We start from the raw sequence: 22,804 nt of genomic DNA on the forward strand, positions 1-22,804 counted from the left end.
TGGGCCACGGGAGTTACTCCCAGGCAACTGTTTTGATGTGGATTGATGTGGAATATCTTGTTGACTATTCATCCTTTTGCATAGTGCCAAATGCACTAACAAGAACCTGCACTGAAATAAGGTTTTCTAAGATGATTTAAAGGGGTGGAGTGTTCCATGTGTACCCCATGCCCCATGTGCCCCCCCTCCCGAGCCAGATGTTCTTGCACGGAGAAGAATGGGAAGGAAAAGGACTAACAGGCTGTCTGTGTAGATTGTGGGTGATTGTATCTGCTACAGTCACCGTTTACATGAAGTTCATACTCCCCTGCCTGTCTTCTTAACGGATTTGTCTGTGCCACTTGGTTCAATGTCAGTAACTACTAGGTCACTGAATATTTATCATCACAGAAATAAACTGTGGAAAAATAAAGCTTCCACTGGAAACTGTCACTAAGGTTAGCTACTTTACAGAGCGGTTAAGTGTCTGGACTTAATCAAGCAGCGTTCTGTTTGGATTTCAACCTCCCAGCTTTTCAGATCCAGAATGAAATCCTCTTTGTGAAATTACACTGTTGGCAAAACTCCCCTTCTGGCTTCTTGCCTCCTGACCGGTAGGACCTTGTTTCTCCCCAAGGAATGCTTGAATGACTGCCAGCAGCAAGTTCCGTTCCTGTCAAATATGTGGATATTTTATCAATTAAGGTAAAAATAGATGGAGCAAGCGAAGACATTTTCATCCAGAGATTTCGGCTGGACCATCAGACTCAAATATATTAAGAAAGATGGAAACTCACCAAATTATCACTGGATTGCATAAAATCTGGATGAATCAATAGAACTCTTTTAAAGAGTGAGAAAATGAAATTCTTTATCTGTTTTGACCTTCCTTTTTTGTCAGTAAATTTACTGTAGAAAAAAATAAATCCGCTGTGTTGTTTTTTTTTTTTTTTTTTTTTTAAGTGTGAGGCATTATTCAGGATCATCACAGAACAGAGGGTTCTCTTGGATGTCATGGCGGCCCCAGACCCTCCCAACCCCACCCCTGGAGCTGCTCAGCCCCTGGCCAGTGTGCTCTATGATTCCTGCCCCCACCTCTGCCATTTACATCCTGTCCTGTGTAGAAGCAGGCAGTACCCAAATTGTGCCATTAATCTTAATTAAATTACAAATTGTCTCCTCATATGCACAAATCCTACGAGTCAGTACCAAACTGGGAACGTGGTCGTCTCTCAGGAATGCATGGTTACAGAATGTCCCATCATCTTGTAGGTTTGAAGTGTGGAGGACATGCTTAAAGTTTTATAGACCTATTGGTTGAAGGACATCTGTGTACCTGTCACAGATGTTGGAAAATCTGATCTAGGAAAGCGAGCTGCAAGGCTGGAGAACTCCCTGCGGTCATGCAGGGCGCTCAGCACCACTTCCTAGAGGGTTCGGGGCCCCTGGTGGGAGCTCCCAGCACAGTGCCCGCGGCGTTCCAGCTCGCTTTCCTTCATGCGCCCTGGCAGCCTCCCCCATTCCTTCTAATTAACAGGAAGTGCAAGACCCTCCATAAACCAGACAAGCAGGTAGCCTCATTAGGAGACTCGTCCAGCAGCCAGAGGGAGACAGAGTGGGATAAATTAAGAACAGAGCACCCCTGATGCGGACTTGAGTGCAGTTTCTCAGCCATTAATCAAATCATATGAAAAAGACACCACAGCACTCATACACCTGCTGTATCCCTTGGATTCCAACTGTAGATGCATACGTGTGCTCAGGCACCAAGGAAAGAGACCAGGGAATGGGGGAAGTGGATAATTAGATATATTCCCGTTCTCACCTCCACCTTGTTCAAACACGGGACTGTTTTTCTGCATGTCATTCAGCATTTCTGGACCGATGCTCTTGGGTGAGTGTTCAGCCTGCAGAGCTGGGCCAGGCTGGTGCCTGTTTCAAAGACTATCACACTCCCTTTCCTGCCCTAGCTCGGGAAACGTTGAACGTGAAGTTACTGGTGCCAAGATTAGAAATGGCCCGATGCTGAGCTAAGGCCGGGTAGTCGAGCTGACCATTGTTAGCACGGCTGTTTCTAGTAAGATTACGAAGCTAAGCTCGCTCACCACCCCACTTTTCACGTTCACGGAGTGGGTCGTTGAAGCAAACCCCAAATGGTCTCGTGTTCTTACGGCTGGACTCGCCTGTGTGAGGCACGCTGCATCTCTTCATTGCACACACGGACGCGCGTGCATCCAGCCAGGACCGTTACACGTGCAACGTTGAGCCACATTGCTCGGCATCGCATGTTACTGGCTGTCGTGGGCCACGCCTCATCCAGCATGACACGCACACAGGCTCTCCGGCACCCCATTATCTGAGTCTTGTGTGGTCCCCAGAGGCTTCCAGGTGCATGGAGATACCACTGTTCACAGGAAATTCTAAATCTTATTTCAGGTCTTGACTCAGATGAAGAACTTGGGCTGCTCTGTCACCACGCGTCCTATCTCGGTGATTGTCCGGGGCTGACCACGGGCTCTGGATGTTCTGTAACCTTTTCTTTTTATGTCCCGTGTCTGCACGTCTGCATGGTTCTCTGAGCTCAGAGGGTTGGCACGCACAGGGGACGTGGGTCCTGGCTGCTGTGTCTCCGGGATGCTCCCCCCACCCCGGGGTTGGGGTCTCCTCTGTTCTGTTAATCAGCCACATCATCCTGCGGCGCCGTTATTTCGTTATTTCGTGCCCAGCCGGCAGCTTTAGCATTTCTTGGGATGTGGAAGGAAGAAAGCAAATTGGCTCTAGCAAATCGAGGATCTGCTAATCGTCCCCGTGGCTGTGATGTGCGCATGCCATACCGCCCCTGAGGACAGCCAATCCTGACGCTTTCTGATTGTCAGCAGCTTGCCTGAGTTTGTTTTTCTTTGTTTTGTTTAAAACAGGGCAGTCACTGATGGGGGGGTGCGGGGCGGGGTGTTTGGGGTTAGTGACTAAATTCGCTTCCGCAAACATGGCCCGGCAGCTAGTACTAAACTTCCTTGGCGTGTGTGTGTGTCTCCCCTCCTCAGACCAGAGAGTGGCGTCTTTCTGTACTCTGACCGATATGCAACACGGGCAGGACCTGGAAGGCGCACCGGAGCCGCCTTTATGTGTAGACCCAGGCAGCGGCAAAGATTTCATGGACGCAACTGGGTATGTGAGCCCCTGGGGAGCCCCCCTCCCCTCCTCTCCCCAGGCCCCTGAGTAACAGGTTCAGCGGAGCCCCAGGCCACCAGGAGATCACTTCCAGCCTGCGCCCCCCACTTGGGTCCTTCAGGATCCAGATATGGGACTGAGTGGGGCCAGCCTTGCTCCCTGCCCTGCTGGGGTGGGCGGCTCTTGGTAGCAGAATTGCTCTGCTGTGGGCCGTCCCTGCCTGCTAAGACATGTCACCCCGTGCCCATGGTGACGAGGCTCTGTGACAGAGAGAGGGAGGGTGGCAGCTGGGCTCCACATCTGCCAGTAATTGCTGCCACAGCCCCGGACGGACAGGGACCTTGCCGATCAGTGTCCCGCTGCCAGGCTGCACGTGCGCACCTGCCAAGGGCACAGCGCCCCCCAGAGCCTGGTCCTTGACCCCGGCCTCAGGTGAAGGGACCGTCTCCTTCCCCTATATTCTTGACATGTTTATCACCCACAGAGTCTATATGCTTTACCTAATTGCAACTTTTATATGAACTTGTGTGACCATTAACTGGCCCATTCATCTTGGTAATGAGCTTCATGATATTTTCTTGACAGAGAAAGGCAAATTGGGGAAATCGAACCTATATTTGGTTCCCAGGACCTCAGTGGTCTACCTAGTCTCAGTTGGCTAAACTGATTTAGATAATCTATCTTCGGGGTTGTGTTTGTTTGTTTGTTTGTTACCAACATATAAGCCTGTAGAGATTCTGAATCCCTTTTTAAATCAACAGAGACCCAGAAGGGGTTTTCTACCAAAATACCATATGTTCCTTTTCCAAATCTGGCGTAATATTATTTATTTCCTCGCTGGGCTCTAAGCACATGAAATAATTCTTTGAGTGAAAACTTTACCAACAAAAGTACTGAGTGTTGTGTCTTTACCTCATTGGCCTTGAGTCTTTCTGATTCCACCCTTCTTCTTTAGGGAGCGGTCTCCATCTACACTGACCGGGAAAGTCAATCAGCTGGAGTTGATTCTTCGACAGCTGCAGACTGACCTTCGGAAGGTAAGGGGATCCGTTACAATCCGTCATCAGAAGTCTGCCTTGCACAATCACCCCCTTCTAACCAGTAGAAATAAAAATGAAGACAGTCAGGAAAGATAACCGCCCTAGTCAAAGCCAACAATAGATAGAAACAGAGAGCCCTAAGATCTAATTCTCCTTTCTGGCCTCCAGCTCATATTTTTCACTCTAAGGGGACCCAAGGATTGCAGGAAATAGGACGAAATGAGGGTGAGCCCTCTGGACGGGCAGTCTTCAGGACGAGGTAGAAACATATAGGCGGCTAGCGTTTTTTGGTTCGGTGAGTGATCAGTTGTACCAACTATTTATGAGCTGACCTGAGAGGAGTTAGTTGCTGCCAGAAAGCCTGTTCTCCCCAAGCTATTATATTCCCACCGAGTCAGCTACATGACCCTCACAACTTCTGCTCTACACCCTACACGTCCAGGTGTGCATGGTCGGTCCCCAAAGAAGTTAACTAATTCATTCCCCAAACATTTGCTGAGCCCATGTTATATCATCAGCACTGTGCTGGGTAACCATCGTGCTGTTCCTGGGAATGGAATGGAGTGTGCTAGCAGGAGGGCAGCGGGGAGATGTCACAGGAAGGGTTTTGTTACTGCTTAGTTCGTTGAAGAAGGGAGAAAATTACAGCTGGTGTCAGTGCTGGTGGAATGATCCAGTTGGGAAGGAGATAATGGTGGGGGGAAGAGTCAGAGAGTTACGCCCTGACCTAGCGCACAAGGCGGGGACTGGCCTTGATTCAGAGTGGGGACAGTTTATAGAGAGAGCAGAGTAGAACAGGGTGTGTGTGTGCGTGTGCATGCACATGTATGTGTTTGCACACACGTGCATGCATACATACATTCACATGCACGTAGTCAGAGATAGGTTGGCAGAGTTCCCCTCTGATGGTTTCTTTTTTCCAGTCGTGAGCTGAGAGTGAGTGGTGGTGGGAAGGAGTAGGAAGGGTTTGAGGTCAGAGGGTAAGGTGCAGAGTAGTGAGTAAATGCACTGGGTGAAATTTGATAGGATTTGCCAAGCAAGGCTGAAGGTACATTTGAATTTGCAGCCTCAGTTAAAGCGATCATCTGTTGGCAGAGTTGGTGTTTCTCTCCAGCTTGGATGGCCACCTGTTTGCCTGGGGTGGGAGGTTCCTAGATACAGAATCTCCAGAGCTAGAACCGGAAATGTCCCAAGCAAACTGGGACATCGCCCCTCCCCCGGCTGTAGGTGTAGGACAGTTGGAGAGTTGAATATAAGAATTGAGACAGGAAATCAAGACAACGAGAGAGAGAAAGAGACAAAGCCCCTGGCGTATCTATAGGATGGGATTAGACTGAGGGACCTAGAGTATGAGCTGGGTGAGGAGACATGCTGTCACAGCAGGGGACAGTGAAAATAAGGTAAGCCTGGTGCATTAGATAATTATTGGAGGGGTGGATACTGGAGAGACGGTTCTAAAAGGACAAGAGGTGGCGGTCCGGAAATGGGAGGCTAACACAGGAGTACACTGTGCTTTTTATGGGTAATGGCAAGGTACAAGATGTGGTTGTGGGAGCAGGGGTTGAGGAGGGGTGGGTTTCCAGATCACAGAGAGGAAGTGGTGGAGAGACTGGATTGGATGTGGAATCATCAGCAAACATGACAAGTGGCAGGGGAGAGAAGAAAAGCGAACCACATTCTAGAGTCCTCCATGAGTGATGGGAGGGACTGGAGACAGCGTAGATAATTGCCGTGAGCAGGGGTGGCAGGTCCTCTAACCTGATGTCGCACTTCTCAGAGGAGCTGAAGTTTTAGGGAAGAAACTCCCCGGGCCCTGAGAGAGAAGCTGTTTGCCAGACCACCTAGCCTTGAGTCTTTCCGCGACAGGCGGGCACCGTCTCTGCCCTCAGTGAGCAGCCGGGGAAGCAGCGTGCTCAGGAGAGAGCCGGGATTCTTCTAGAGGCGTGAGGATGAAGGGATTTTCAGGGAGGAGGTTGACCGTTTCCAGGGTTTTCAGGGCAGAGTCCCAGTTGCCCGGGTCACAACAGGAGGGGCGAAGGGGTCTTGGAGAGGCGGGCCACTGAGTGGCCTCGGGCACGTGGGATGCTCGGAGGCACGCTGCGAGAGGGGATGCGCCAGGCACACGTGTGACACCGTCTGTGTGCACTCTTCCCAGGAGAAGCAGGACAAGGCGGTCCTCCAGGCGGAAGTGCAGCACCTGCGCCAGGACAACATGCGGCTGCAGGAGGAGTCGCAGACGGCCACCGCGCAGCTGCGAAAGTTCACCGAGTGGTTCTTCAACACCATCGACAAAAAGTCTTAACCCGGCCCCGGCCCGCCGGGGGGAGCCTCGGGGAGACGCCCCGCACCCCCCTCCCACCCCCGGGACCTCGCCACCGCGTGGTTTCTCAGTGTGCTTGCAGCCGACCGTAGATGTTTTTGCCGTCCCACCCCGTCTAGCACCATTCACCCCCGCAGGGTAGGGAGGCGACGCTTTCCTTGGAAGCCATCTGGTGACAGCAGAGAGGACAGCGAGGCCGGGCGCACATGAATGTAACTCCCGGTGTCGAGATGAATGTAAACCCCGGCGTCGGTTGGGGCCTCTTTGTGTCGGACTCCGCTGCCCCGGTGCTCAGGCGCGGGCATACCTCAAGAGGGGAGACGGTGGGGCTTCACGTCCTGTGGATCAGGCGACCTGGTAGAGATGGTAAAGCAATTGACCGTAGTTTGGGCTTTAGCATTGTAACATAAACCCAGAAACAGATAATCAGACATATACTTTAATGTTAAAGGTGCTCTATTTTTTTGGATGTATAGTAGTTTTATTTCTCACAACCACATTATCATAGCAATAAGAAAGAGGCATAGTTAACTAGTCGGGAGAAGCCGTGTGGGAAAATGAAAAAACAAAAAAAGCACTGATGTCTTGAACACTAGTTTGAATGCAGTTCGTTTAGAGACTTATTTATTTGCAGGAGCAAACGGTGCCTGAATATTAACAGTGTTCTGATTGAAAAAAAAAAAAAAGATACATATGCCTTGTATATGGCTCAGTAAGCAGTCCCTTCAACTCTTAGTTCACTGTGTATAGTTAACGCTCTGCTGAGAGTAGCGCACGCCTGCTTACGTCCTAGAACCTTCTAGAACCTCCCGTCGGCGGGGAGCCAGCAGAATCCCATGTATACAATGCCAAATTTGTTTATCTTTGTACAGAAGCTTTGATGAAGTGTCTTGTATTTAACGCCCTTATTTAAGCTTATTTAACCTTAAATTGTTAATTTTATAAACTTTGGTTTGACCTGCACTACGACGAGGGAGGTGTAGGTAGCAGCAAGCTCTGGAAGGCCGAGCTTGCCCGGAACAGACTGAGAAGCAGGGCTGGAAATTCTAACAACTGGATGCTGCTAGGAACAAGTCCTTTGTATTGCTTTACCATTTTTAACTGTTCTATTTGAGATAAACATACATTTTGCTTTTTTAATAAATGTTCAAAAGAGGCCACGTCAGTCACGGTGTTGTCAGCTGAATGTGGATTTTTAGCATCTCTGTGTCAGTAATTTGAGTCTACGGGAATTTGTTCGGGGTCATTAAGTATCTTAATCAGTACTGAATCCTGCTTTGCGGCCTTCTTATCGAATCACAGACTCATTCGAAGGAAAGAGTAACTCGTATCAATAGCTGCTGTGTTCCACACACTCCCCTCTGCACGTTTCATTAGCAGGATTCCCATTGTTACAGCTCAGGACGCTGAGGCTCAAGTTAAATGATTTACCCCAGCCAGGAATTTGGTGTTGCTTACAGGAAGATACAGAAGGCAAAAGAGTAGGAATTTGAAAAATAATCGGGAAGAGGTAAACTATAAATTTGAATCAAATGTAGGATGAAGAAGACACAGAATGTGGGCCCAAGTGGGAAGGGAACCCCAGTAAGGTACAAAGTTCTCAACCTTCTGAGAACAGAAATCATACGAAGAATTTGGAGGAAGGAAAGTGATTTCTAGAACTTACCCTAAAAGGGATGTCTTTCATGGGCTGCATCTGAGAGGTGTACTGAAAATATGCTTAACATTCCTATGCCTGATGTAGAAGTAGGCTTCCTCAGGCTGTTCCTTGAGGCCTCCCTGTGAACGATACAGGTGCGCTTCCAAAGTGCCTCCAGTGAATGCAGTTCTCCAGGGAGTCAGGACGTTATGGACCAGGGAGAGATCTTCCTCGCCCCCTTTCTTTCCTCTCACTGTGTGCCAGACATTGTACCAAAAGTCCAAGAGCCAACCAACAGGGGTCAAGACCCGGTGGGGCCTGTCTGCCTGGGGCATGCGGTCTATGTGGGGGGACAGACATAAGATTATTTCAAAATGTGAGAGGCAGAAATAAAGAGTGCCTGGGATGGCTTCCTTAAATAGTCATTATAACAACTGACATTGTTTGGATGGTCCTATGTGCCAGGCACCATCCTGGCCCTTTAATATCTGCATAGCAGCCTGTGAGGTAATTATTATACGCACCACTCTACACAAATCAGGAATTGAGACATAGTGGCTCATGGGAGGCCCCTGTGGGTGGGAGACTTTGAAGTTGGAAAGAAAGCCCGCCATGAGAAGCTGCGGGAAGAATATTCTAGAAAGAGGGGGCACAGAGTTCAAGGGCCCTGAGGCTGTAGAAAGTCAGGATGCACGGAACATAGGTAGTAATGGGGAAAGTGATAGGAACACGTTGGAAAAATAGGTAAAGCCAGATCATTAAAGAATTATAAGCTGTGGTAGAGTCTGGATTTTGTTCTAAGTCAAAAGGAGGCTATTGAAGCAGGAAAGAACAAAATAAGATCTGTGTTTTTAAACACTATTAGGAAAATGAATGAATGAATGAATGAATGAATGAATGAATGCGTGAATGACTATTTGGACCTCTGAAGGAGAAAGGATCACCTAGGACAGGCATCTGCAAACTTCTGTGTGGAGACACGTAGTATATTTTAGAGCTTGGGTGTCACATTCTATCTCTTGTATATTTTTAAATTCTGGTTACCCCTGAAAGCTGGAAGATCACTCCACCCTTTGCTTTCAGGCCACCCACCAGCATAGCTGACCAACCCCGGGATAAGAGAAAGAGTAGAAAAGAGAGACCCGGGGTACCTGGGTTCAGTTTGTTGAGTGTCCGACTCTTGGTTTCAGCTCAGGTCAAGATCTTGGGGTCATGAGATTGAGCCCCATGTCTGGCTCCCCCCTCTGTGGACAGTCTCCTGGAGATTCTCTCCCTCTGCGCATCCCCCTGCACTCACTTGCTCTCTCCCTCTTTCTCTCTCCCCAAAAGAATAAAAGAAAAAGAAAAGAGAGACAGGTCCCAGGGAGAGGTGGGCGCAGCACAGCTACAATGGAACGGGAAAGGTGGAGAAAAGTAGGTGAGTCACCCTTGGAAGATAGAGCCCACAGAACTGCTGATGGGTTGGAGACAGGAGGGAAAGTTTTGATTCAGAGATAAGCCCTAAACTTCAGAAGAAAGAATGGACTCCATGTTCATCAGAAAGTTTTCCATAAATCTGTCCAACTTTCAATAAAAGCTTGACAGCAGGTGGTCCTTGGCAAGGGCCTGAGAGCATCGCTGACCAGCAGTGGATGCGTGTGCTATGGAGGGCAAGAAGCAGACAGAAGTGTTGGCATTGTTTAGAGAAAAGACAGAAATCTGACCCAACCCTAGCTGAATGGAGAGCGATCCCACCTTCCTAAAGTGAACCTGCAGACAAAACCAGAAGGTATTTTTTGAAGAAGTACTTCTCAGGCTACACTAGCATAAGATTGAATCACCTCTCAAGTCTGCCCCTAAAGGGCCATGCCAAAGAATGGCCAAAGTGATGTTGGCCTGTTAAACCTTTTTCAAAGCGGTGCTGCCAGTCAACAGCCAAGCCGTAGAAAAGTCTCCTCATGCTCCTATAGTACAAGTAGTTTTGTGCAACTTGGCATCCTAGTGAACACTGTTGGTTACAAGATGTACCCTTTACCAACTAAACACGTTGACTTTCTGGAACATTCACCAAGTACAAACTAATTAAATATTGGAATACATCCACTAAAATTATTTTTACTTTGGAATAATTAATATCCAGCAGGGTTTTTTCTAACCATATGGACTGATCTATTATGTATTAAGGCCAGTCAACTATGTGACAGAGTTAATTTGTATTTTAGAGGCGTCCATCCTGCTATTCTCTGTATCAAGGTTTATCATTAAAAATACAAGTTAAATTTGGGAGGGGCATGATCCCAGTCCTGCCTCTGCTGATCTCACAATTCTCTTTTGAAATGCCAGGAGTCTGTTGTTCTGATGGCCCATTAAAATGCAGAAATTGATTATGTATCAGTAACCAAAGTCTTCATCAAACTCAAAGCCGTAAAACTAGAGCTTCCTGTCTACAGATTCAAAGAGATATCTACAAAAAACAGTAAGAATAATGTTCTTGAAAGATTTCTTCACGAAGAACTATAACTGGTTAATACTGGAATACCAGGATATTAAAATAACTTGCTCCTTATATAAAAATATGAGTCTGAGAGACCTGGAATTGTGGATTAGAACGAAAGCTGATGTATAATTTAGACTGACCAGCGATGAATTCCCTAGTTTTGGAGAAACTGTGAACATAGCCCCTTGAAGAGTCAACCCCACTCTTGTTTCCCACCAGGTGGAAAGCACGTCACTACCAACAAGACGCCATCTTTATGGCCACCCTCCTCACCACTGGAGTCACCATGAAATACATTTGGGCAAAACTTTGTAAGAGGCAAAGGCCCATCACTTCAAGTTCCAGCTTCTGGAGATTATTAAATAACCTCAGATCCTCTGATGTCAAGCCAATGTAGGTCTTTCAGAATTTCCAAGTTGGGGATGGGGGAGGGACAAAAGGAAGTGATACAGAATTTTACAGACACTTTGCTCCTTGGAATTACTGGTAAGGGTAAGTTGCAGGTCGCTTGAGTGTTTGTGGATTTGATGCTTAAAAATTTTAAACCACTCCCCTAGATCTAGTGTACCCAGTTCAGGCATGCTACTCCGTAGCGGAAAAGAAAGTAAATAGAGTTGACTGGGTTTCATTCAACACCTGCTTAGAGGCAGGTGGGAGGTAAATGTGTTTATTTATGCTCCACAGGATGGAAAATGGCAAGAAACCTGTCCAAATCCAAGGCATGCGTTAGGTTTCTGACCTGTGACCTCCAAACTAACCCAAAGACCAAGCTTCCTGGCTTGTCAACAATAGGAATTAGGCAGAAGCTTAAGCACAAAGAAAAGTCCCCTTAGGAATTTTATAAAAGGCTTAAATCATCACCCCCAAAGGTGACATTCTTGCATTTTTAACATGGAAGATTTGGGGGCTTGTAAGTTACCTTTAAAAAGTCCTTTAAGCCCTTCCCATTTATCTTAATATCAGAAAATGCACTGCCCTCTTAAATCCTTACAATCAAGGTTTTGGTAAAGCGATTTGCAGACTCTGAAATACACCAGCCTCTGGTTTTCATCCCTAATATCAGAGACCTGCCTAATATGTGCAGAGCAGCTTGGTTTTTCAGAAGAGCAAATAAAAAAATAATCCGCTCCCTTGACATGCAAATGTCCTTTGGCTGCTGAACTATAGCCAAGTTATTAAAGAACAAAATTAAGGGTTAGACTACCAATATCCTGGGCATCAATACCCATCGATCGGACGGTTAGGCACGGGTGATGTTGTTGTTTAAATATCAGCTGCTCTCCCAGCCTCCTCACATGCAGTGGAATCATTATGAAGTCTGTGCTCAAGGGGGATTCAGAGTCATAGCATTTCAGTAAATTATCTGCCTCAACTGAATGGGTGCTGGCTGAGAGAATAGCTATAAATACACATCTGCAGATGGAGATTTCAGGCCCTGGCAGTCTCCTCTATCACTGCGCATAACAGAAATAGGGCCTGGGCGTCTGGGTCCTTGCCCCTCTTCTCCACAACCGGAATCAGTGATAGGAAACCAAGAGGGACCTAGCTGAATGCCCCATTAAACTGGAATAATTAAATATGGCAGTCATGTGCTCTTCTAGGATCCGATTAGACACCTTGTAGAAGTCATTACAGAACCCCATCTGGGCTGAGGGCTTGCCAAACAGCAGGCAGAGATTCACAGTCTCCACTTCCATGACTCCAGAATTCCAAGGCTGGGCATTCTATATCCCTTTAAATTAAATACTTGAGAACCCAAATAGCACTATTCCAGAGAGAAAATGGCACTTTCCTGCAGCAGGGCACCAAAGCCGGTGGGTTTAGCCCCTCAACTCCTACTTGATTCTATTTTGTTGCTACTCTTGAACTATCTGAAGGCCATTGCTCAGCCAACATTGTCCTAAAACCATTTCATTTCTGAATGGCTGTGCAAAGTGGGGGCTTGGTAGGGACCCAGGTAAAGAGACTGGTGTATGGGGCCACACTGTTTATACTAATTCCATTGAGATGAGCTCTGAAATCAAGTATTTCTCCCTCGTTTAGCAGATCTTGTTCTATTCTTTCAAAGCAAAAGCCTCTTCGGTGATTTGTCCTGAAATGTACAACTGAACTAAACTTGGCTGCCCTAATTGTCTCCTATTTCATTGTTTGTATGAGGATCATTGCTGCCCTTGACTGATTTCCAAATGCAAGATTATATTGCTTAAATATTATCCAATAACATAGCCACATGTGGAAAGATGTCTACAAGAATCCTCCCTTCTTTTGTCCAAAGAACCAATTTGGGTGCATGAACTTCGTTCTCCCATATAAATACATTATATTAATGAATGTGAACATCGGACTTATGGATGTACATTTTACTTATAAAGGTTTTTGCCAGTATAAATGGCCATTTTCAATATTCTTGCTTGGAAAATCTGACTCCTCCAGCCCTCCTGCAGTAACCCTTGGCTCTAGTAGAAATCTGTTGCCTTTATTCTTCCCTGAGACTTCATTGTGCATGGCCTTGTTCCTCCACAGTTTTGCCTTACAATGAATTGATTATAAAGGAATGGACACTTGGAAAGAGTGAGTGTTGGTGACAATGGGAAGAAAATAGAACTCTTGGGCGCCTGGGTGGCTCAGTTGGTTAAGCGACTGCCTTCAGCTCAGGTCATGATCCCAGGGTCCTGGGATCGAGCCCCACATCGGGCTTCTTGCTCGGCGGGAAGCCTGCTTCTCCCTCTGCCACTCCCCCTGCTTGTGTTCCCTCTCTCGCTGTCTCTCTCTCTCTGTCAATTAAATAAATAAATAAAATCTTTAAAAAAAAAAAGAAAAGAAAATAGAACTCTTATGCGCTGTTGATGAGAATGGGGAATGGTGCAGCCACTATGGAAAACAGTATGGCGCTTCCTAAAAAATTCAACCTAGAATGAGCATCTGACCCAGCAACTCCACTTCTGTCACTACCCCAAAAAATTGAAAGCGAGAACTTGAACAGATATTTGCGCACCCATGTTTACAGCAGCATTATTGACTGTAGCCAAAAGAAGGAAATAACCCAAGTGTCCATTGATGGATGAATGGATAAGCAAAACGTGGTCTAGCCATACAATGGAATTTGATTCAGCCTTAAAAGGGAAGGCAATTCTGACACTTGCTGCAACACAGACGAAGCTTGAGTTCATCATGCTGAGTAAAGTAAACCAGACACAAAGGGAAAAACACTCTATGATGCCCAGTACACAAGGTCCCTAGAATAGTCAACTTCATGAGACAGAAAGTAGAATGGTAGTTGCCAGGGGTGAGGGAGGGGAAATGGAGAGCTGTTATTTAATGGGGACAGAGTTAGGGGAGTTTGGGAAGATAAAGAGAGTTCTGTGGATGGATGGTGGTGATGTTGGTGCACAGCATGAATATACTTGCCCTGTACGTTTAAAAATGGTTAAGATGGTACGTTTAATGTTATATGCACTTCATCACAATTAAAAATAAAGGATAGGAATAGGGACCTGAATGAGTTAGTCTGGGCGGGACTTGAGATGGATAAGCATCTAGAAACCAAAAAAGCTTAATTTCCCAAAAAATAGAGAGCTGTTGGAACAAGACAGGAAAATCTAAGGACACTAGTGACATCGTCTTTGGATGTTAAAGAGCAGCCAGACTTTGATCAATTGCCATATATTCAGAGAGAAGACGCGTCATCCCAGAAACTTGGCTCTGGAGCCCGCAGGAGAAGCAACGGAGGAAAAGGAGCCCTTCTCCCTGAAGAGTGATTAATTTGGTAATTAATGTGTAGAAGAGGAAGAATGATTCTGAAATGTTTGCTCCAGGCCTTAAATTTTCACAGTTAGCTCAGCAATTGAAGCATCTGGCAGGACAATGAGGCGGGGTGAGCTGAAGAGCAAGATCAGACACCAGGGCAGCAGGGGAGGGGATTAAAGATGAGTAGCTTCAGGAGTGCTGGAGGACTCGGAGGCCTGGAAACCATGGGCAAGAAAATGCTTCGAAAGAAATAGGCCATTAGGAGAAGGCCTCGGTGCTGACTGGGAGGGCCCGAGCTGGGAGAGACCAAAACCTTCAAATCTTTACTCTATAGAAGAGACAACTGCATCCCAGATAGATGGGTTGAGGGCTGGGGAACTCAGGTGACCCCCAATTTATAAGGTGGTCTGCCATGACTTGCTCATTGGCCACCATGGCAAAGGAAGTATCGTGTTTGTGAATTTAGGGCACTGGTTGCATTTTGGGTCTGGCCATCCGTCCTCCAGATCTGATTAATCTCCATCAACTTAGGACAATCAAGACTGAAAAGTAAGAAGAAGAAAGCATCATGGGACACCTCTGAGATGAGGAATTATTGGGGAGACCCTCTTTTCTCAGTATTGCCTTAAATCATAAACTGAACCCTATTCGATCTGCTCAGGGCCCGGCTCCCACACTAATTTTCACCCAGGCCATTGAACACTTGAGTATAATCAAGGCACAGATACAGAACAGGTCAGATTCAAGACTCTACATTGCCCCACGTCATCATTTCAGAAGGGCGAGGAGCATCGCTCAGTTCCCCGTTCTTCAAAAAGGATAACTACCCAGCTCAGCCCCGCATGCAGGCTGAGAGAGCCCAGGGAGAAAGGCAGATGGAATCCGTGCTCCTGAACAACATTAGATCAAGGCCACACACTTCCATTCAGAGCCTCTGGGCACTTCACATTGATTCACTCGTGAGGACCTTTCCCTAGAAAGGTCATGGCTAACCAGCGCCACTGGTAGTTCTGAAAAGGCTAATTGAGTAGGCTTTCTGTGTTTTCACGGAGCTTCTGTGGGCCATGCTAGGCCATGCTTGCTACTAGGGGACTGAGAAATGTCCACTGGTGCCCTCGAGTGCTCACGAACAGAGGGAACCGTTTATATAACATGCATTTCCGCTCCCCAGCCTTGGCAGGAAGAGAAAGGAGACTAGATGTTCGCAAGATCCTGGCTGACCCCGCTGCTCAGGGCACAAATCCGTTGTGAAGCTAAGAGGCAAATAATCGTACACAGTTGCCTGGACAGAATACATGACCCCCACAGATTGCTTATCCCTGCTGTCCTCCACCAAAAGCGCTTGCGAGCTGAGGTTAGAAGGGGCAGAACCTGGCCTGAAGAGGAAGAAGGTTGAGAAAGATGCCCAGTGGCTACTTATTAAATACACTCTCTGCCTGTCATCTACCTGGGTGGCAGCTTTAAGGAGCCAGGGAGCGTGTCAGTTGGGCCTTGAATTTATTGTCAATATTAGGAAACCCTAGAAGGAAATATCCCATATCAGGACTTTTTTCTCAGCAGATTCTAGGATCTAGATGATGTATGGACAATACTCTGAAGTACAGTTTAGTATTCATGGGAGCTTTGTCCCCAAATTGACATGCATGGATCATATCTTTTTGTGACGTAACCCCTAACCACCCCCAAAGACAATGCCCCCTTCTTCCCCTACCCATGTCCCCTGTCCCACCCCAGCCCCTGCTCACCCAGAGACTATTCTGAATACCTGTGAGGGGCAGACCCTGTGCTGGGCATTGGGAGGAGAACTGAGCCAGCCTCTGGGAGGGGGTGGTTGTGGGGAGAGATGACTCTATGGACAGGGGACTCCCGGTGCCCCATGGAGGGTGTGACAGCACTGGACCAACCAGGTGGGAGGAAGGGGAGGCTGTGGGCAAGGGTGGGCCAAGGAGCACCTGCCTGCCTGACCTCATGCCACGACTCGTCTCATCTTCGCGTCTTCCCCCAACCCCTCACTGCAGAGAAGTGCAATGACCGGGTGCCCCCTCCAGGCATGATAGGAAGAGAAGAGAGGTTCACCCCATTTTACGTCGTAGGTGCCAGGAATCAAACACAATGTGGGTATTAACTTTGTAAAGACATTTTTTTCTGCCAGGGTACAGATGTGGACTAATGCTCTGTTCAAACCCCCAAACGCCTGTGTAGGTGATGGATGCACAGAGCTGGTGGGAACCCGGCCCTTGGGCAGAGGGGTCCTAAGTCATCCCTCGTATGTGTCTCCTGGGACTTGGTGGCGGCGGCGGCGGCAGCAACAGAAACCCAGAGTGAGTGTGGAAGGTAGGCCAGACACTTTGTCAAGTGGGGAACCCAAGGCAGCCAGAGTACAGGGGTCAGGGAGCCACCTCACGGCTCCTGGGCAAGTGGGGTTAACCGGGGCCACCGCTGAGTGCCCTGTGGCCCTGCCCTGCCTATGTCACCCAGGGCCAGCTGGGGATGAGAGGCTGGGCCGGGGAGGAGCCCCGGGGAGATCCCAGGTGGTGGGTCCTCCCTCTCCCCCTAGAGAACCGAGGACACTGGTGGAGACTGGGCTCAGGGCTCCCTGCTAACGGCAGCAGGGCAGAGCCGGCTAGAGCATCCTGAGAGCCAGGAATGGAGAGAGACCCAACACTGCACTTCCCCGGCCAGGGACCAAGTCACTCTGCCAGCCCAGCTCCCTCACCAAACTAAACGCCTGACAGTGAAAGCATTTCTCCCTCTCCAAGTTTTAAATTTTTAAAACCAGCAAGACAGAAGCCATCTAGAGGGCTGCGCCTGGCTCCTGTAAGTCTCCAGAACCCGGTTTCCCAGCCCCTGCGTCTCTCCCAAGGCCAGGGAACAGCAAGCAGACTGTTGCCTGTTTGTGTGGCTCCGTGGAAGACGCCTCAATCGGTCTACACTGTGTGGGGCCTGGGTCAGCACGATAGCTCATGCTGTAGCTCAGGCTAGAAGTTTTCAAGCTTCTATCATGGAATTGCTTCTGCTGGAAGGAGCTGAAGCTGCCAGCCCATAGCCAGAGTCCATGCTCAGGGCAATGGCAGAAGGGTATTTGGATATTGGGAGGACTGGAGACAGAGTTCCCTTCCTGGGGAGGGGCTCCTGGGTTTTTCCCCCCTCAGCAGGTGGGATCCAACACATCAGTGTGGTTGGGTGCTCAACGCCATTGGTTTTGAGGCTGGTTCTCCAGACTTTGGAAGGAGAGAACAGAGCATGGTCTGGAGGAGGTTAAGCCTTGCTGCCCTTTTGGCGAATGGTGACCCCTTCGCAAAGAATGTGCTGGGTGGCTGGGTGAAAACCACCTGTGGTTGAGCGACCAGCATGAGCTCAGGACTGCTCAGAGTGGAAACCATCAGTCCTCTCCTCACTCAGGGTGCATTTCCTGTGTCTGCGCATGGGGACCCTAAATACAGAGTATTGTCAAACGTCCGGGACCCCGAGCCTCAGCAGTGCAACTCTCCCTCAGAGCACATTCTCCAACACCCAACTATATACTCAAAGTGATATGTGATTTTCTCAGTGGCCCCTCTGTCCACTCGCTCATTTTCAAACTAAATGGATAATTGCGTGTATTTTTGCTCTTTGTGTGAGAATGGGAAGGAGGTAAGAGGTGAGACGGGCGAACAGGTGCTTTCTGGGAGGATGGAAGGAAGGTGGTGCGTGTGCATTTGGGTATTGGGGTGGGTGCATGGAGGATGGGTCTTTGCACGCCCACCCGGCCGCAAAGACCCACCGCCAAGGCCACACCCTGGATCTTGTCTTCCCTCACACCCTCTGGCTTTGAAATCCTACGCTCTGATGCCCCCTCTGACCCGGCTCTCAGCCTTTGCTTCCCTCCCTCCTTGTCCTCCTTGGCTGCTCACCCTACTCTTCTGTCTCTCTCTTTTGTCCCATTTCCAAAGATGAGTGGGTCCTCCCCCCCAACAAGGCCAGCACCTCCCCCAGGCTCTTGCCCTCCTCCCTTCACCCCCACCCCTCATACCTTCACCCTCTCCTTGTCATTTCTCCAATGCCACCTGGACACGTTGCTTACCTTCTCGAATCTTGAGAAACTTGCTAACTACTGTCTTCTTTCTTTCCTTTTCAAAACTATTTAAATCTTTAATTTCATGGGAGGTTGCCCCCACTGTCTACACTGACTGTCTGCATGCCCACCTGGGATGACAAGTACCAGCTTCCATTGCCACCACTGCTCCTGAACCCCAATGGCCCCGGTGGGCCAAAACAAAGAGACATTTTTTTTTAAGTTTTTATTTATTTAAGTAATCTCTACACCCCACATGGGGCTCGAACTCACAGCCCCAGGATCAAGAGTCGCTCGCTCTACTGACTCAGCCCACCAGGCGCCCTGGGACATTTATTTTTAATAACGATAGTCACCTTTTATTGCAGATTTCCTACACACCAGCCACTGACTGGCTCAGTGCAGTTAAGAAACTCCTCGTATTTCCAGACCTTCCCCAGGACGCTGGGCCATGCTGCTTCTCTGACCACTGCTCCCCACCCTTCGCTGCACCTCTCCTGCGGCCAGTCCTTCTGGGGCCACTGCCTCAAGCCAGCTTCGCCATGGTTTTGGAGTCACTTAGACAAACCACCTTCGGCTTACTAGCCTTCAGCTAGTGTGGCTTCTCTTACCTGTAGCAGAACCTTTGCTTAGATCACCCGGCTCTGTTTCAATTCCCACTTGGAGTTTGGGATTCCCAAACCAGAAGTCTGTTCTTCTGTGTCAATTAGTATGCTTTCAGTTGTAATTAACAGAAACCCAATTCAAACAGACTTGAACCCTAGGGGAATTTTGGGCTCGCAGAACAGAGAATCAAGGTCAAACAGGCTTCCGAGTGGTTTTCATCTGGTGGCACAGAGATGCTCCCAAGACCCTGGCTCTTCACCTCCGGGGGTGGGGGGGTGGATTGCGGAGAGGGAGAGGGAGAGAGAGAATGTCTCTGCCCCAAGAGTCCAGAGAGACCCCCAAGGGTCACTCTGATTGGACAACTTGGGCCACACCCTCATCTCCGAGCCAATCACAGCAGGCGGGAATTGAGCGAAGCCTTTAAAGCCCCGCTGAAACGGGCCTGGGGTCAGCTTTCCCCAAGAGCACATGGAGCGTAGGAAAGCGGGACTACCCAGGCTTCCTTCAGAGCCCCGTGTTGAAGGGGAGGAGGAGGCAGTGCTAAGTAGCAGACCCAACACCGTCCTCTCCTGCCTCCCCAAACAGCTCGTGCCCGGCGTCCTGGTCTCCATCTCAGTGGGTAACGGCCATTCACCCCAGACCCGGGCCAGGAGTCAGAGAGTCAGCCTCGGTCACAGCTCCTCCTGCCTGGCTACATCGAATCCATCACCAAGATACTCTGTGGTGGTGGTGGTGGTGGTTCTCATGTCCTAAATACCTCCAGCTTCCACCCTTTCTTCCAGGCCTTCAATGCCCCTAACCTGAGTGGTCTCCTGTACTTGGCCCTCGCTCTTGACCTCACGTGCCCCCAGACGCCACACCCCAGGCAGCCGGGTGTTGTGAAATATTCTTCTTCCCCTGCCGAACCCCTGATTGAAATGCTACCCTGTGTCTCGGAACAAAGCCCCGCCCCCTTCACCTGACTTGTCCAGCAAACCAGCACCTCTGTGCCCACTCCCTCCTCACACGGTCACTGGCTTCCTAACCCCACCCCACCTGACACCTAGTGCATTGCCAGATGCCCTCCCATCTTCTCAGCCTAACGATATCATGTCCTTCAAAGTCATGCTTGGGAATGACTTTGCACATGAACTCTCCTGCCCCACCCCTCTCCAGACATCACAGCCACAGTCTCTGTGTGTGACCTCAGTGCCTTTTACCTGGCAGGTGCCCTGCAATGTCATCATTCACCTGTGCCACCTACCTGCAAGAGAGATTTGTTTTTCATTTATTCAGTTACTCTCTTAATCATTCATTCATTCAACAAACACTTAGTGCCTGCTGCCCGCTTGGCAGCACATTTTCTATCCCTTACAATTAGCACATTCCCTGACACAGAGGAGGCGCCTAGTGCACGTTTGTGATTGTGGTGTGCCCATTCATGTGTAAGGAATGCTAAAATGTATCCTGGGAGTCCCCTTATTCTCGCACTGCTGCCAGGGGGACACTTGAATTCTAGAAAATTGTATACATTCCCCTCTGGGCTCCTTTCTGCACAGGGCTTGTCCAAGAGGCCCCTCCATAGGGCATCTGGTGCCGGACCGCCTGGGTTCCAATCTCATGAGCTGTGCGACCACGGACTAGCTACTTAGCCCCATGGTGTCTCCGTGCCCCTATGTGTAAAAGAAGGATGCTAACAGTCCCCACCCTGTAATGCTTTTGAAAGGATTAGAAGAACGCATACAAGGGAAGCCCTTGGGAAAGCACCTGCACACAGTGCCCCATACGTGTTAGCTACCGGGGGCATCGTGCGCTCCGGGATTGGGAGCTCCGTCCGTCCTGTTCGTGGCTGTGTCCCGGTGCCTAGAACACTGCCCAGCACATGCCGGGGGCTCAACAAACGTACACTGACAACGTATGAACTCAACATATCGGACTCACACTTCTCAGGGTGTATTTTCAGATGCTGGTCTCTCCAGCTGGCATGTGAGTGTCTTTTCCACGTCTCTGTGCAAATGTTTGCCTTTTCCTTAGCAGACTGTCACCAAGCATCAGGTGCTGGGTGGATGTTTGTGGAAAGGAGAGAGGCTATAAGGCAGTCAGCATCCAGTCCAGAAAGGCCATGGGAAGTACATGGCACCCCGGCCAGGACACTCGGAGGCCACTTTAGTTTGGCTGTCTTTGCTGACAGCTTTCGCGCTTGCCTACTCAAGGGGACAAGCACCACGCCGGGAGGAGGAGATCTCTGTTGTCACTGTCACCATCAGTAATGCAGCAAGTCTTTGCTGAGCCTCCTTTCGTGGCGCTGAAGGGAGCATGACTGAAATGCATGGTTGTGTCACTGCCGACAAGCCGATCCCAGGGGCCGCTGTCCTCCACAGTCAGAAGGATGAGGAACGGACGGTGACATTCCAGCTTCTGCCGGGGACGGAGCAGCCCTCAAGGGACCACAGCTAGTGGGTGTCCTTGTGTGTGTGCGCGTGCTCGTGTGCGTGGAGACGGGGTGGGCAGGCCCGGCACTCCTCCTTGGCCTCACCTCAAGGGCTAAATACATCAAAGGACCACAGCATAAAACCAAAGGGACAAAGAACTGGCTACGAATGCAGCTGAGGATAAAGGGTAATCTCTACCTAGGAATTCATACCATGTATAGGAATGGCGTGCAGGACTGTCTAATTGCCAAATTCCAGGCTGTTGCCCTTAATCAGCTCTCAGACGTTCAGACTGGTGGATTTTCCAGCTCCCAGACTCTCTCTCAGTTGGTTCCTTGATGCTCATTCCCACTCGGTCTATCCGTGTGGTAGAAGATTATGTTTGCAACTTTGATTGGGAAAGGCTTTATTAAACAGGGTACAGAAAGGATATACCAGAAGAGAAAAAATTTGATTGACCTCACAAATTCGAAAGTCGAGATTTCCGTTCAATAACTGGCATTCGAAACAAAGTTAACATATGGGTGAAAACACTTCCTGGGATAAATTGTATCCATTTTCTATAACAAATAAACATTAGCGTTTAGAATATGTGAAGAGCTCTTGCAAATTATCCAGGGAAGGAGGATAAATAAAATAGAAAAGCAGTCAATGTATGTGAATGGGTAGGCGTGTCACGGAAGGGGGGATTCCAAGCCTAATGAGTATATGGAGAGACTCTCAGCCTCACCAGCAATCAGAACAATACAAATGAAACTTATAGAGAAATAAAATGGGACCCACACTGATTGGCCAGAAGGCAAAAGTTGCACGACAGCAATTGGTGCTGAGGTCTTTGTGGAAGGGGTTGGAGCTCTTAGGCGTTACTGGCTGGAGGGGGGACGAGTGTGGCCCTTTGGAAGGCAGCCAGGCAGTGTTTAGTGCCATTTGGGAAAAAAATACCATACTACCCATTTTTTCTCATATGTATATAATACATGTATATCAAGAAAAATTTGCACGACTGTGCAGAAGAGAACATGTCTGAGGATATTCTTCATGGTGCTACTTCCTACAGTCAAATGTTGGGCAAGACCTAGCCATCTATCCCAGCAGGGAAAATAAGATGTGATTTTGTTTCCATGGGGAGACTCCCTGCAGCATAAACTAGGTGTAAACTAGGTGTGCGGAGAGCCAACCATTAGGCCTCAAAAGCATCATGGTGAGCCCAAAAGTAAGGAAAAGGAAGAGACTTTAGATATAACTTGATACCACTTAGATATAATTTGAAACAAACACTCCACAAAGCAACAAACTATATTTATTGTAAATATAAATATGCATAAATTAACATCTAGAGGATGGACTGGATGAACCCCATG

The 22,804-nt window shown here is 48.7% G+C and overlaps 1 protein-coding gene across 8 annotated transcripts in view; it reads left to right on the forward strand.

Annotated features, from left to right (window-relative positions):
• SIPA1L2 (signal induced proliferation associated 1 like 2) overlaps positions 1-7,679 on the forward strand; it is a 216,828-nt gene extending 209,149 nt beyond the window's left edge. For 6 of the 8 annotated variants that reach the window (XM_064594625.1, XM_064594628.1, XM_064594624.1 and 3 more), the window contains 4 exons: positions 2,416-2,469; positions 3,024-3,147; positions 4,106-4,187; positions 6,346-7,679. In XM_064594625.1, coding sequence (XP_064450695.1) covers positions 2,416-2,469; positions 3,024-3,147; positions 4,106-4,187; positions 6,346-6,492 — 407 coding nt within the window. In that variant the 3' untranslated portion in view covers positions 6,493-7,679. The other 2 variants (XM_064594630.1, XM_064594631.1) reach the window with 2 other exon arrangements.
• The last annotated feature ends 15,125 nt before the right edge of the window (positions 7,680-22,804 follow it).

This window comes from Mirounga angustirostris, unplaced genomic scaffold (genome assembly GCF_029215605.1).
Source record: "Mirounga angustirostris isolate CCGP_5_RB_7025 unplaced genomic scaffold, mMirAng1.0.hap1 SCAF_6, whole genome shotgun sequence".
Taxonomy (NCBI): Eukaryota; Metazoa; Chordata; class Mammalia; order Carnivora; family Phocidae; genus Mirounga; species Mirounga angustirostris.